Source organism: Halichoeres trimaculatus, unplaced genomic scaffold (genome assembly GCF_033239565.1).
Source record: "Halichoeres trimaculatus isolate MK-OKI-2021-1 unplaced genomic scaffold, fHalTri1.1 fHalTri1_scaffold_15, whole genome shotgun sequence".
NCBI lineage: Eukaryota > Metazoa > Chordata > Actinopteri > Labriformes > Labridae > Halichoeres > Halichoeres trimaculatus.
Genome location: NW_027437193.1, coordinates 27,331,585 through 27,348,268, shown reverse-complemented (window position 1 = coordinate 27,348,268; position 16,684 = coordinate 27,331,585). Strand labels below are relative to the sequence as shown.

At 40.2% G+C, this 16,684-nt stretch overlaps 1 protein-coding gene across 1 annotated transcript in view; it reads left to right on the top strand.

The window, feature by feature from the left end:
• Positions 1 to 8,434: 8,434 nt before the first annotated feature.
• Positions 8,435 to 16,684, top strand: part of LOC141804330 (rap guanine nucleotide exchange factor 4-like) — a 30,163-nt gene continuing 21,913 nt past the window's right edge. Inside the window, exons 1-2 of the mRNA XM_074688699.1 lie at positions 8,435 to 8,755; positions 15,918 to 16,060. Of these exons, the coding sequence (XP_074544800.1) occupies positions 8,688 to 8,755; positions 15,918 to 16,060 (211 nt within the window). The 5' untranslated portion in view covers positions 8,435 to 8,687. The remainder of the gene's footprint in view (positions 8,756 to 15,917; positions 16,061 to 16,684) is intronic.

Here is a 16,684-nt window from a genome sequence, read left to right as displayed (position 1 = left end):
ACTTGAGCTATGAATGTGGATAAAACAGTATTTGACAGACACAATTTCAGCCAGGGAATAACTTAAAATCCCTCATGTTTAACTCAGCAGGGGAGTTTGTAATTTATGGCGGGACGGTGAGAAAAACAGACTTCTTTGTGTGCTGACATAATCCTCAACTCCAATTTTTCTCACCAGCAGCAGTAGGTCACCTTGACTTCTACAGAAGGCTCAAATAAGGAGTTTTTCCCTGAAGAGTGGGCATGATGATGGACAGATCTATACCAGCAATATTCACCACACAGCCATACAGCACGTCACAGTGTTCGGATGGAGGATGATAAAGAATTTAGTTAAAGGGTGAGGAGGGCTCATGTAAGTCCCTTTTCTTATTTATGATTTTTTTTCTTTCATTTTTGCATTGCCATGCTTTAAGTGAACACTATCATGTCATTTGGTACCACACCAAGCCAATACACAAGTTAACTAGAAAAGCACTCAGAGTTGCAGGTTGGTACGATAATTTGTTACCTAACAGTGTTGAAAATTACGATGATCCAGTACATATTTCATATTCTAGATCTTAGTATCCAGAACATTGGCAGGATCTGGATCGTACTTTTACATCTGTCAGAAATTATGGTGACCCTGTCTTGTATTGTTTTGCATTCTGGAGTTATATACACATATGGTGAAAATGGCCCTGTCTCACAATGATAAGGAATCTTTAAAAAAAGTTCTGGATCCAGAGGGTGATCCGGATCGCCACCAAAATGAAATCACTTCTTCCTTATCCCATTTTGAACTTTTCCTGGAAATTTCATCAAGATCCAAGATTTTGAATTATGTTGTTGACAGACAAACAGACGGACAAACTCTCCCAAAAAACATAACCTCCTTGGTGGAGGTAATAATACAGTGGGACCTATGGGATTCAATGGATCAGAACCTTACAAGAACAACTCTTTTCAAGAGGACATCTTGCCAACACTCACTATATCAGATTAATTCATGTAAAGGAGTGGGGCACATCTGCCTGTTGACACTGTGAAAAAAATGTCAGGAATTTAAATTCGTGAAATAATCCATTTAATATTTAGGTGCATTTCAGTAAATTAGAATATCATTAAATATTTTCAATTAAATATTCAATATTTTCCATCACTTATTAAAGAAAGAGAATATTTACTTTATCATTTCCCAATTTTATTTTCAGTTGTTATTGTCTATGGCCCAAATGATGAAAAAATTCTCATCTCAAGATATGAGAATGCTGCACATCTCTTTGTCCAGTTTAGAACACTCAACCACAATCACAGGGAAGAGGTCTGATTTTACAGTTGTCCAGAAGTCGATCAACTTAAGTAGTGTAAGGCACAGAAGGTCAGTGCTTTAATGGCTGGCCTTTAGCAGAGTGCCGTATAGAGCATATTAATGGAGAATTGACCTGAAGAGAAAAGTGTTGTAGGAAAAGGTGCACAAGCAACAGGGACAACTCAAGACTTTGGCTGATTTTGAAGAAAAGTTGGTTTAAGAATTTTAGAGAGCCACCATGTAAGGATGTCTTGGAAAAAGCAGTTAAACTTCCTCACTCTCAATTTTAATCTTCTCCTGAAGAAGAGATGATGTGAGATGCTTCTGATACACAGAAATCAACAAATGTATTTAAAGTAGAATTTTTTTTTTTTTTTTTTTTACAATTTTTTATCTTTTTAATTGAGCTCAGAGATCTTGTGATAATTTAGATATATTGGATTTCTATTTTACATGAGGTGATTAAGTCAAAATAATCTCATTTTAAACAGAAAATAGCTTTTGTTATATTTCATTTAATGTGTCAAATATAAGAATACATCAGAATTTACCTTTCTGAATTTTTTAAAGTAATTTATGGGGCTTTATGGGAAAATTAGCGACAATTTTCCTGAAGAAAAAAGTGTGAGAATGATTTAGTGAGAGCAGCCATTGTGAAAAAGGCCAAGATACAACCTCAGCTGCCTGTAGAGGAACGATCAACATTAAGTGAGGAGAATACATTTTTAAAACATTTTTAACAGGTTTTCAAGGAAACTATTTATCATGTTGATTACATCAGAGGTTAAACTCATGTTTAAAATATGATACATTTGGAGTTATGGGGTTCAGTTCTTCACTCTGCAGAGCCACAGCAATTCTGTTAAAAGGTTTAAGGTAAGTAAAAAAAAAAAAACAGCTTTCAAAATCTTAAGTCATCATTGTGGTCTCAGTTTTATCACGTTGTATTTAAACCCATGGTATGTTACAACTGACCAGGACTATTGGGTCAATTGTAACATTTTACTCCTTGTGTTTGAGATCAAGCTGTGTATTTTCTGTTTGTGTTGCAAAGACGTTTTCTGGGCCATTTATTAGCAAACACTTGAAACTAGTTTGAAGATACCGGGTTAAAAGAGCTCTAAGTTGGAGACAGAAATGTGAAAACTGTCACAACTCTGGTCTCCTCTATTTGCTGATATTTCAAAGTCTCCAACGGTATGATTGAAAAATTGGGTTGTTAGGTATTGTTAAAAACCATAAATAAATAAATAATATTTTACAGCATTTTAAATAAATATTCAGAAATCTAAAAATTAAAAAAATAAAATAATTACAGTAAGACTGCAAAAATATTTGAACCAAGCCCATAAAGAGTCACTTCTTTAACATTTTCTCCTTTAACTTTATGTCTGTACAGCACATGTTTATTGACCTTTTTTTTGTGAAATCCAAAATATTACCACACTGCGACTTTGTTCCCAGGAGTTGAGTTAATATCAGAGCTTGGATTATTGGATTTTCCAGGCTGTTTTCTGTTACCTTCCTGGCACTTGGAGGTGAGCTAGGCCAAAAAAATAAATTACTCAGAACAATTTATGTGTTAATTTCCTAATATCAGAATCAGAACTTGAGAAATTATCAAAGTATTTGGGGGTCTTACTTTAAATGGGTGAAAGTTTATCTAACCAGAAATTATGTCTGACAGCTGACAATTTCAGATCTGAGTGTGTGTGTGTGTGTGTGTGTGTGTGTGTGTGTGTGTGTGTGTGTGTGTGTGTGTGTGTGTGTGTGTGTGTGTGTGTGTGTGTGTGTGTGTGTGTGAGAGAGAGAGAGAGAGAGAGAGAGAGAGAGAGAGAGAGAGAGATGTAAGCTGAATTTGGCAGACAGTTATGCCCCATATGGTTATCAGTTCAGTCAACCATGTTTAGAGTTCCCCGGCTTCACAAGGGAATGGCACTCAAGTCTACAAACACTTAACATGCACATGCACTCACACACACACACACACTCAAACCATGGCTGGGATGAACACACAGGTCAGCGGTTTGAAGCTAGCTGTGCTGCAGCTCTTCACTGTGTTCATGCCGTGCTGTGAATTAGCCTAAGGTGTAGTCATTACAGCTGAAGTGTTTCAGTCCTAAAACAAGAACACTGCCACTGTGTGTCTAATGTGTGAACTACACATTTATTATTTCAAGAATGTGAGCTGTAGAGTTCATTTAAAAAGTTAAAGCAGGATCAAATCAGATCTTTACATCGTGGTTTGGGGAGATACTGTTGCCCTGTATGTTTATCTATTGCCACATATGTAACTTGTAAATGCAAAATTGCCACTCTTCGTTTGCACTGATTAATTACGTCTTATAATACAATGTTTATGACTAAATGCTTAAATACAAATCCCTGCAGCAGCACTAGAGATATGAACAGGGTAAGAAGATACAGGTTGAAAGAAGACTTGAGTGTCTGGAACATTTGAGATGTGATTCTCCTGTCCTCCTCCTCATTGATCAAATGTCTAGTTAAATTCCTTGATTCATCTTAATCTTCTGTTTCAAAATTAAAGATTGAAAATGTATTCACCGTCACTTTCTTATGCTCACATTTCTCCCCCTTCCTATAACCTGCCCCTGTTTTCACCTGGTGTATGCACTGGGTGTATGTGACGGTTTATGGCAGTGATGGATGCTCTGGATACTAACCCCCCTCTGCTTCCCATCCTCCCTCCCACCACCCCTCTCTTCCTTCCTCCCTCTTTCTTCCTTTGCAGCGGTGGTGGCGGCTGCGGTCAGCCATGTGACAGGATAATTCTCTGCTGCTGCTGCTGCTCTCTCATCACTGGGGTTGAAACAAAACCAGTGAAACTAACGCTGCTTTGTTGATGTTTATACACCATTTCACAGAGAGTGTTCCTGGCATTGATCTTTATTTAACCACATCCGAGCCTTGGAGTGCAGGCGCAACATTAATGAGCAGCTTGTTTATGCCATGTTGAAAGTGGGTTACTCCAAACTGACAACGCTCCTCCTCTCTCTTTCCAAATTTAAGTACGTTGATTTAGCATGTAAAACAAAAGTGGGACGCTGGTGTTGTTCAGATGGTAGTTCAGATGCTGACCCCTGAAGAGTCCACCACACATAGGACGCAGGTTTGGTTCCCAGCCCCAACCCTCTGATGCATGTCTACCCCTGATTCTTCTCCCTGTGTTTCTGAATTTTCTGAGCTTCACTGTCAATAAAAGAAAAAAAAATCCAGTCTAATTTAAAAAAAAAGGTTAAACATTGTACACAAACTAAAATAACTCTACTGGTATAAAACATGTTCTATATTTTGATTTAGTCGTGGTGTTTGTTTACTGTAAGCCTGCAGTAAAGTTAAAGGGCAACATTTTCTTAATCAGTAAAATTTTTACTTTGCTGTGGCTCACCATACTTTCATATGGGGAGCTGCAAAATGAATACACAAAACAAAAATCTAGTAACAACATAATTCTAGCCTCCTTCTATTCTGTTGGCAGTGCTTTAACCAGATGGACACTTTAGTATTTACAGCACAATATTTTAAACATCACCTTTAATGCTTGAACTGTCTGTGTTCAATAATCTTGCACTATCTACTTTCAATAACCTCAGAACAGGTCTTTTCCCTGTTTATAGGTCTTTTAAATTAATATTTAAAACATTATCATTCTGAATGGGTTATGAACACTTCATTTTTATTAAAAGTGTAGTTTATTTAATTTTCCACTGCTTACCTGGGTCCGGGTCGTGGGGGGAACAGTGCCATCAGTGAAGACCAATGGCTCCTGTCCCCAGACACATCCACCAGCTCCTCTGACGGGAAACCAAGGCGGTCCCAGGCAACCCCTATGGCTCCTCCTGCAGGTGGTGGTTCTACAGGAGGATGGACCCATGTCACCCATTCTGGCTTGGCCCGACCGGGCCCCATGGGCCACCAAGCGCTCGCCTGCAGGCCCCAACCCCAGGTCTAGCTCCAGGGTGAGGCACCAGTGACCCCTCCACGATATCTATCTATCTATCTATCTATCTATCTATCTATCTATCTATCTATCTATCTATCTATCTATCTATCTCTCTATCTATCTATCTATCTATCTATCCATCCATCCATCCATCCATCCATCCATCCATCCATCTATCCATCTATCTATCTATCTATCTATCTATCTATCTATCTATCTATCTATCTATCTATCTATCTATCTATCTATCTATCTATCTATGAACATGTAGCTAGTTAATTTTCTGACACTTTGTGTAGATTGTGTAGACTAAACATATATCTACACTCACATTGTTTCATGTAGCATGCTAGATGGTGCTATTTGCTGTCCCAGGATGCCCTCAGATCCCGTTTTAGCTAAATTGAAATGGTTATTTCCTCAGGCTGTGTTGCACTAGGTTGTTTCTTCCTCTACATAGCTGAAGGAAAGGGACTTTCCTCTTCTGCATGCAGGAAAACCCTGTTTATGACTTGTGTGCTCTGTCAAGCTTTGCTTCTTTGTAGAATTTTGACCCAAAAAAGCATTCCCAAGACTCAGTGGTGTTATGTAACTCTACTCTTTGGTCTTACGTTGGATGGATTCCTGAAAGAGAGTAACATGCATTCTGCCAAGGGGGCAAGGGAGTCAGGCGGGATCCTTGTTTAGCATCTCTGCTTGAAGTGACCAAAATGTTTGTTGTTAAAGTGACAACAAATCACTTAAAAATAGCCACAAGAGACAAAAAGGAAGACAAGGAATAAGTAGAACAATTACACAATAGCAGAAAGATACTTAATAAACCATAATAAAAATCAAGGACAAAGAGACATCAAGACAGAAGAATAGGAAACAAAAATACGCAGGCAGACATAAAAAGCATCTAAACAATAAGTCTCCTATACTGTGTAGGAGGCAGATGAATCCATCTTTTCACAGCCATGAGTCCAACTTGGACTTTGTTCAGACAGCGTTGGGCAGAATAGACCAATTTCTGCTTATTTGTAACATTAGAAAAACACTTGTCTTTTTGTTAAACACCTATATCTGATCTACTTGAGAGCAGCACAAATAAGCCCGTTGTAAACATGCTGTTTTCCCCCCTGCAATTTGCAAGTGACAGTCATTCAGAAATAACACACCGCCATTGTTTGTAATTACACTGTGAGAAATGCTTGCTTATCATCCTGAAGCAACAAGTTTCTTGGAGGAAAATTAAAGGTTTTGAGTGTTAATATTCCAACAGTGTCTGTATGGAGTCCAAGTTAGTTGCTTTGTTTGACGTTATACATCACTGCCTGTCCTGTCTCTCCACCTGTAATGGTACAAACTGGTGCAAAAAGAAAAAAACACACACACACACACACTAACCTGTGTATTTATTTTCTGCAGTTGAAACAGATCAAGTAACTGAAGCCCTGGACCCAAGGACAAGCCATTCACACACAGATATTGATTTAGTGTATGTTACATTGCCTTTTTTAGAAGTGCATTAGCCAGGCCTGTTCTCTATAACTCAGTGGTCCCCAACCCCTGGGCTGCAGACTGGTACCAGTCCATGGGCCAGTTGGTATCGGGCTGCACATAGGAAATACTCAACTTACATTATTTCAGTTAGATTATTATCAAAACGATGTTTTGTTTCTAAAAATGACCGGATTCTCTACGTCATACCTGTCTATGACTCATTCTTGACGCCAAACCCCCATAGCAAAATGGACAAAAAACAAATATCTTTGGAAAGTTTCTTTAGGCAGGGTAAAAGAGCCAGAGAGAAGACAGAAGAAGAGCTGGTCCGTTAAAATATTGTCTGACATTAAACCGGTCTGTGGCGCAAAAAATGGTTGGGGACCGCTGCTATAACTTACATACACACCAAAAGTAGAAATTTAATTTGAAACACCTGTTTTACACCCCAAATACAGTCAACTGATTAATAACTACATTAATTTTTGATGTGTTAAATTAAGCAGGGGTTCGGTGTTATGTGTAGGTCTAACAGTCTCAGGCCCACTTTTCAACAGAACCATCCTGACATTTAAACAAAATGGTTTTGGTTTGGGGTTTGGTTGTTGTTGTTTGTTTTTTTAATCAATTTTAAAAGAAAGTTGTGAAATTTGTTCAATTCACACTTTTATTTTTAGAGTGTATCAGAGTATTATTAGAGTGCTGCTCATTGGTCAGTACAAGGGATGTCCCGATCACGTTTTTTTTTTTTGCTCCCGATTCGATTCCAATTTTTTTATTTTGAGTATCTGCCGATCCCGATATTTCCCGATCCGATCTTTCAGCAATGCATTAAGAAAAAAGAAAAGAAAAAAAACACCTACAAGTTGCCATTTGAGTTTTTTTTTGTGTGATTTAAATGAAGGTATCATTCTAGCCAACATGGATATAGCTTTTTTTTCTCCACTTAGCACAGCATTGGATCAACAAAATAAAAATAAAGCTTCTCAGTGGTGCACCACAAGATTACCTTGTATGTGTGTGACTATAAGGTTGCAATTTCTTGTTTGCAATTTTGTTGTACTTGTTATAATGACAAATTAAGTTCTAATCTAAAATGAATGATGATGTGCTATTATACACATTTTAATTAAAAACAAGAACTAAGGCCCCAGGCTTTTGCCAATTCCCTCTCCCCTGATCTCCGATCATTAAAAAATGCCCCGAATAGCCGGATCGGGAAATCCCTTGTCAGTACTACGGAGAGCAGTCCCAGGTAGGTCCATCCGATACACTAAAATATTCTAAATTGTTATCAACTATTAAAGGAGCAAAAAGCAACCTAATGCGCCTCAAGAGCACACATAACAACATTAGTAAATCACTCAGTGTGTTTTTTTTTTTAATTAATTTAAAGAGTGATCTACTAACTCCTATAACTTAATGGCCAGCAAAAATGGACCTGGCCCACCCAAAACTGAAATCCTGGCTCCATCCCTGTTTGGTAATATTGCCTGTCTTAAATGTGCTCTGTGGGTCAAAATAGTTGACTGAAATTGTATTCTTAAAGGTATTTGCTATTACTGACACAGTAATCTATTCTGTGATATGATATACTACCTAAATAGCTTTGATCTCTTAAAGCATGGCCCTGCAGAGCATTATGTTTCCTGTTGTCAGTGAGCCCTTCCTGTGCCCTTAAAAAGCCCATTAAGGCCACACAACTCATCTGCATGCCATGATGAAGGCAGCATCATCACCCTCAGCAGCAGCATCACCATCAGCCTGTAGTTGTGTGAGGCAGCTGGAAGCAGAGGGGCGGGGAGGGGGCGCAGCCGGAGCTCACATTCATTAACGACCACCGACGAACCGGGAAGCCTTCTCCGGTAGCATCGCGGCTATCACACACACACTCACTCACACACACACTCACACTCACACTCACACACATTCACGACCGGGAGAGATGGTCGCGGTACAGACGTTTCCCAACTCGGCGCCTTTGGCGGAATGGATCTGCTGCCTGGATAAAAGGTGCGTGAATTATAAACACACTACGACACACACACACACACACACACACGGAGCTATGACCCTGTTTTCTCTCATTCACCCGCGTCAACGTGAGGAATCGCAACCGGCGATCTCTGCGCGTGCAGTGTGTGTGTGTGTGTGTGTGTGTGTGCAACAAAAGCATGATACGCGCTGTTTAAAGCCTGATACCTCCTGCAGTCATCCCCTGTGTTAACACACCCCTCATTTAATGGTTGTAAATGCTGGAGTGCATCTCCAAACACCGTATTTGTGTTTAATATCTCTGTTTTGTGTGTGCTCGGTCAAAAAGGCGTTGGTGGCTTCGAGGTGATGTCTGTGCACCGCATTGGCTGTTAGGTGGCTGAGTAGACGCACATGGTTTGTCTGTTGGCTTAGATCTAATAACCATACATTTTTAAAATGCTTCTGAAGCGTGTGTGTTAGCGCTTTCCTCGAAACTGGGATGAAGGCAGGTCAATGCTTTGTTTTTCATCGCTGCATGAAATGCCGTAGGCTGAGTGTCTGGTTTGAATGACTGAATATCTAATTTACAGAGTATTTACTCCCAAGTCTTATCCTTATTTCACATCCATGCACTGCAGTATGTGGAAAACCTTACAGCCCATGCTCCATCTCTCCAGCTATTTTCATAGGTTTGGTGCTGCAGGCATACTACTGTGCCAAAAAGCACTACACCCCAGAGAGAGGGCTGAAATAAATAAACAAGATGACATGGCAGCCTATAGGCTAATTGCTGTGGGTGATGCACTTCATGCAAACAATACACCCCACAGCTCTCACACCCACACATACTGTACACACCTCATCATGACACATCCTCGTGTTACTATTGGCAACCTGAAGCTCCCATCTTGTCATCTCATCCCCACCTGAAACAAGGCTGGATGAATGATCTAAATGCTACGTTCAGATTCTAAGAGGATGTCTGAGTGTGAGGGAGTTATTTTAGTATCAAATTCATCTAGTGGTTGTTTTCAGTATCAGCTGATCAATTGCTTGTCAAACAAACCCAACAGTTAGAAAAAAGCCACAATAAGAGTCTTATAATAGCACATATGTACAAAGTCATAAGAAACTCTGGATTAAACAGAAGGATCCAAAACAAATAGCGTCAGAATGACTGAAAACAGTGGTGACAGTCACTAGGAAATACACAAACCCTCTCATACCGTCTGTCTACAGACTGCACAATTATTAATGAGGAAACCACACCCAGGTGCAAATACTCAGCAGTGATTTATCAAGGGCTGGACAACTAATCAAATTGAAACCGACAGCGTGGTATTGTAGATAGCAATTTTCAAATCACAGAGGTTGCAGTTAAAAAAAAGTTTCATGTTCACAGAGCTGGAGAGAATGTAGTAACTTAAACCCTGTGAGATACAGAAATCCACAGTAGAATGATTGTGCCTGGCAGAGCCATACCCACTTGTATGGTTTGGGACTCATACTGACAACCAAAGATCAGTAAAATTTCTCAGTGTTCCTTTTTCTCTTTCAGTAAAAAAGAAGGAAAGATTTGTTTATATGTTGACAGTATCCTTTGTTGAGTTGGTCATACAATAAATATAAAATGACTTACTGTTTCTGTTTAATGAATAATGCAGAAGATACCCCCCCCTGCAATATTGGTCCAAAAAAAATGCATTCATTTTATTTTCCATAATCAGTCAGCCCTAAATGATATATTAGGATTTTCTTTGACAACATTAAAATCAGGATTCTTGTCAAAAAAAATGATTTTTGTTTTTCAAATTCAAATTCTTCATTTCATGCTTTGTCAATAAACTGGGATGGAAAAAAGTTACCACTTTTCTCCAGCAGAGGGTGAAATGTTTCTCTCTGACTCACGTGATGTGCATATTATGGGGAAAATATGGCTATAGTCTGTAGACATTATCATAATTTAACTTTTTCACATGGTCTGAAGTTAAAAAAGCAAAATAAAAATCACAAAAATCGTGAGTATCAAAGAATCGCAATTTAAATCAAAGTGGAACCCCAGAAGTCATAACAGAATCGAATTCTAAGAATAGCATATCTTCCCTAACCTTGCAGAGCAGATGGACCTGCCTGATTCAGTTTCTGAAATCCTGCAGATCCATCTTGCCAGGCTCCATTGACTAACGGATTCACTTGGCTAAATTCTTAACGGCCCAATCAGGGGAGAGCTGTGGGAGCAGTGTAAGTGACGAGCAGACGTGACGTCAGCAGACTTTCATACTTGTCAGTGTTCCTTTGATCCTTAAGTTAACTTGACAAAAAAGGGCAGCTGTCGTCTAACGCTATTATCACAGCTGTTTCTCGTGTTCCTGTAGTTGTTTGTCTATTGTTTCTCATCAGCGGCGCACATAAGCTATGTCATACCATGGCTTAATGTGGATTGGTCCGTGGTGAGTGTGTCAATCAGAACGGTCGTCCAATCACCAGCTGCTGATTTTTTTGAAAGTCCTGCCTCTTAAAACAAATCCGAAGAGCTTCTACCCAGATGAACTACTGAATTATATGCGGATATATGAAACTGTCCATCTAGCATGTCAGGTTATATCGTCCCAGCCCTAGATTTAACACATAGGAACAGTGTGGTGTATTAGTTTCTTGGGCACTAGTTTAATTTGGCCATCCTTATGGATAATGTACCTTTTTTTTTTTCTTCTTTGCTGACTGTATGTCTCTTCCTGAGTAGACTTAGATATCAAGAAATGTCATCCTGCTGTCTTTCAAAAGTAAAAGTATTGCACATCCAGAAAGTTTCCCATAGAAAACTGTATCATTTTGTCTTACAATAGTTATAAAGATTTAACTGTGTTTTCTTTGCTTGGTATGAGTATGAATTTCAGTGTCCTGTGAGGAATATCACTTTGTGTTGATTTTGGCGCCCCCTATGAGTTAGCATTTTTTTTTACTGCTCTTTCCCTGTGTATTTGTAAGTGGTGTTTCCTCGTTAAAATCTCTTCTTGCTTTCTTTTAATAGTTTATTGAAACTCTAATTGTGTATCTCTGCAGTGGAAAGGGTAAACAAAGGCTTTTTGGCAGTGCGCTGTTACTGACTTCATTTTACTCCCACCCTTCTGGCAGAGCTTTCAAGAATCAAAATAACTTTATAGACACCATCAATCTTGTTGCTGATTGTGTTGCTTCCTTTTTGGTCACAAAAAAAGCATCACTGTGAATTATAGTCAGTTTCATAACCAGCTATTAACTACCCACAGGAGCGTCCTAGCAGCAAACTGCAGTCCTGAAGATGTTTGTCTAAAATGCAGCTGATGTGCTGGAGCAGCTTGATGTCAGTGAGTGCAGACTCGGCTGTAAGATTAGACCGGACAGCTTTTTATTGCAGAGCACTCAAAGCTCCTCTGCTATGCACCTCCTGATTGAATCAATACCAAGCAGTGTGTGTTTGTGAGCTCTCATCCATAGTAGCTGTTGATGTTTAGAGTGAAGACGAGTGAAGGGCGGGGAAGAGGGAGGAGGTACTAAAGACAGAGGTTAAGATACGACGGTCTGTGATATATCTGTCCGATGACATTTACTGGCGGTGAGTGTGAAGTATGTGAGATAAGAGCTGATCTGTTTTGGTCAGTGTTGCCCTCGGGCTGATCTAGCCTGCACACAAACACAGCACCGGCCCTGTTGTCAGGTGAAGTTTTAGTAGAAGGTTAAACACAGTGACCAGTTCAAAGACTTTACAGACATGTGGGTGAACTGAGACTCATTTTAAAACTGGTCGAGTAACTCTATGAGTAATCTATTAATGAGGAGTAATAAATTATGCTGAAAATGCTGATTTATTATTCAGTGTTTTTGACAGGATCTCAAGTTGTAGTAGTGATGTGAATGGGTGTTGATGGAGCTGAGTGTACATGCCATTGAGGAGTCTCTCTGATACATTAATCTGCCAGTCTGGGAAATGTGTTCGTGTTGAGGCTCGCTGACATTTCAGTTGGATCAACCTTTGGTTTATTTGTCTGGAAACAGAGAATTCTCCCAGATGGATGTTTCCTGTAACAATCTGCAGAACCTTCTGGTGTCTCTTGGTTTCCTCTTTTGTGTGTCATGCCTGTGTCAATATGTAAATTCTGTGTTAGTGTGGTGCCATATAGAGGGATTATTTATTTATCAACAGCGTCGGATGTGCGCGCAACTTGGGTGCAGAAGCACTGCAGTATAAAGGTTTGTCAACTGACGTGGAGGAGTTAACCACCAAAAAGTGCATTTTTAAACTAAATATCATCACTTATACGTATGGTAAACAGCTCCCAGGTTTGTGAAATATCAGTGAGTGGATGAAGAGATCAGCAAGTGGACAGATATTAGATGGACAGACATTTTTTTAATTAGAGGAGAAATCCGGCGTGTACCCAGAGAGCAATTTAAACACGCAACTGTCACTCGATGCTCATCACTGCATTATCCGTGGACACTTACCAGACTGTGACAGACCAAGACGTAAACATGTGTCAATGAATCAGAAACAGTCCCAAACCAAAAAAAGTACAGACTGCTGAGTCTGAGACCCAGTTCATAATAAAAGAACCAGAAAAGTACGTCCAGGGTTGGTTATTTACCTGCAGACGTCGCTGGTGTTTCAGTGAAAAATGTGACCCTGTTAACTGATGACTCTTGTCAGTCTCGGTCGTAGATCATAGACTGTTTATAGAGTAGACAGCGTGGCTCCGCCATTTACCATTGCACGGTTTTGAGGCCACAATTCCCCCGTCACAGTTGCAGCTATCGGCAGCAGTTGTGCAGCCAGAGTCTGCGCAGTAAAGACTGTGAGGGATTCTGGGAGAATCTGAGTGGGGCCCATTGACAAAAATAATAATTTTTTTCTTTCAAGAGTCTTATCACTTCTTGACTCTACCTCCCGAAATATTCTACAACCCCCCAAAAAACTACATGAGAACTGCAGCTGTCAGTCATCATTAAACTTGCCTAAAACCACGTTTTTAACTCCTATAACTGATTAAAACAAAGCTTTCCAAAAAAATGAGAACTTGAATACAAGGCAGCCAAATGATATCGTCAAACCACCACAACAATCAGATGTGAGAAAAATTTCCACGAGGTGTATCCTTTTTTTAAAAGTTTGACCACAGCCCATCTGAAATGACTGGAAAGCCGGATTTTCTGACCTATATTGAAGCCAGCCACCAGGGGGAGCAGTTTTAGTGGCAATCTCACTTTGAGACGTGCAAGATGATGTCCATTTTTTTACAGTCTATGGTTGATCACTGATGCTGTCGGCTGAGAGTCACCAGCTAGCATGGTTGCTATCTACTCCAAAACACCGGTTGCTCTGTGACAGTCAGAACTTGATAGACGTTGCCTCTGTTGTATAGCATTGTTTCTTAAAACTGACCACAGAACAATCGTACATTTTTATGCTGATAACAGGTTGAATTTAGTGTTTAAAAACGCTAACTCATCTGAATGAATGGAGCTTAACGCTGCTTCTGCGATCAAGATGCGTGCCCATCTTTACGATGATAAGTCCTCTATATTGTGGTTGGAAGCTGAGACGGCCAGCAGAGGGAGAAAAGAAAAGGGAAGGCAAAGTTAGGAATGAAAAGCATGACAGAGGAAGAGTAGGGCAAGGTGAACAGCTCTCAGGTCACATCTGTCTCACGCCAGCCGGTGAGGCAGATTCCCTTGGACAGGCAGGGGGCGAGCAAAGCACAGGAGGATCAACGGAGAATAAAAAAACAAGGCTTTAACTGGAGGATTATAACTGACGGATCTTAACAGTTTCCCCGTAGACAGATAGGTGAAGGGTGATGCGGCTGGTTGTACCTATCCAACCCTGCAGAGTTAACCTCCCTGTCCGTCCCTGTTGCAGTGCGTGGGAGTCCACCTGTCTAAACCATTAACCCAGCCTGCACTGGGATATGACGCTGCGTCTGAGCAGTGAGGGCTGATACGTAGGCAGTGGGATGATGGGAGGATGAGTCAGAGACGGAAAAAGGGAGAAAAGATGTGAAGAAGAAAAGAAAAGACCTGTGTTTGGACCTGAGCTTGTGGCAGATGCTGTGACACCGGAAATTGTGTTGCACAATGCAGGCCTTTAGGCTGTGTTTATTTGGGAGGACAGGGACATGGAGAGGACAATCTAACACAGCTCTGGGACAAAAATATATGTGTTTTATTTCTGTACATGTGCGTGTGTATAAAAGGGGAGTCGTCTCTGCCTGTGAGCTTGCAAAGCAGAAATAAAGAGATAATAACAGGAAGTGCATGCGGGTGTGTTAATGGAAAGAAGGAAAAGGGGGAACTAAAAGAAAAAAGAAAGCCTTTTGTTCCTATCTATCTTGCCTATCATGTTCCTAAAAGAGAAGGAAGCTAGGCTGGGGAGAGGAGAAAAATGGAAGGAGATTAGAGAAATGTTTAGTGAAGGAGGCAGACAAAGAGGGGGAGCTGGCAGCGAGGAGAGAGGAAGGAGCTGAAAGAGGAGAGGGGATAGACAGCCTCTGAACGACGGAGGAAGAGGAGCATTAGCTATTCTGTGTGAGCACACACACACACACAGACATGCACACACACACACACGTGCAATCGCTAGCACAGCAAAATAAATGAATGAATGGGATAACTGCAGTGTGTGCGTACTCTACGAGAGCTCGCCATGCTGCAGAGAAGTGTTTAAGCTCCCTGATTAAACCTGATGGGTGTGCTACAATGGTGTGTGTGTGTGTGTGTGTGTGTGTGTGTGTGAGGGTGATGTAAGTGTATTAGAAGCAGCATTAGCAGTAGTATGAATGAAATCTAACATCAACACGCTGAGGGGAGTCTAAGCTGAGAAAAGTAACGCCTGCAGCCTTCATCAGTAAGAGCAGGATCAACAATGAAGCAGCTCACACACACTCACACACACTAATGCATTCAGCAACAATGGCAGAGCAGTGAGCTTTCACAACAAAACATAACTATTTGTTCTTGATCTTACAGCCAACCTCTCTTTCTCAAAGCACAGTTTCGTATTTTTTCGTATTTTGATTTATTGTTCATAAAGAAACAGACTTGCTTTAGATACACAGCCTGCTCAACCTTACAGCCCATTAGTTTGTTTATGAAAAGTTAGAAGGCTTCAGAAGATTTTTCATTTGATGTTGGGTGAAATCCTGATGTTTCTGTCTGTGGTCAGGCCCTCAGAGCGCTCTGGAGAGGATGTGGACATTATCCTGACCAGGCTGAGAGAGGTCAAAGCCTTCCAGAGGTTTCCTCCTCCGCTCTTACTGCAGATCTGTACCTGTGCCTTCTACGAGTGTTTGGAGAAAGGCATCACCTGTGAGTACTTGTTCACACAAACATACTTTTATACAGTTTGATGTCAAGTGTTTCACTTGTTTTGTGAGTGACTGAAGATTCCTCTGAAGCTCTCTACAGTGAAACAGGGTAAAGCTTCTGGATGAAATGAAAGCAGAAGTACTGCTTGTGTTTAATTCAGCCAGGCTGCAGATGATCCTTTCGCTGTTTCTGAAGAGTGTCTCAAGCATGTTGCATTAGAATGCAAAGCACGATGGTTATTTTTATTCCTGTTTAGACACCTCTGCATACACAGATTATGTAAGCCTTTCTTTACACTGCTGTAAGATGTTAGCACATTCTTCAGCGTCCTGGATGAACCTTTGTGTATGTACACAACTATGACTAATGGTTTATTGATTATTTTATGACTTTTCTATGGATCAGTAAACTGTGAAAATAACCATTTACACTACAAAATATAGGTCATCAAACATTTTCTGTTTTAATATTCTATTGAGTCTTTTAGGAGCTGAAAATCCTGTTTTGATGTGTACTACCCTTTTTCTTTCCTTTGAGAAAGAGTGAGTTAAAGAGTTGAATCAAATGGGCATTACCTTTTTGAAGGAAAAGGTGGCATGGTTTCTTAAGGGGCTGTGAAGAGTT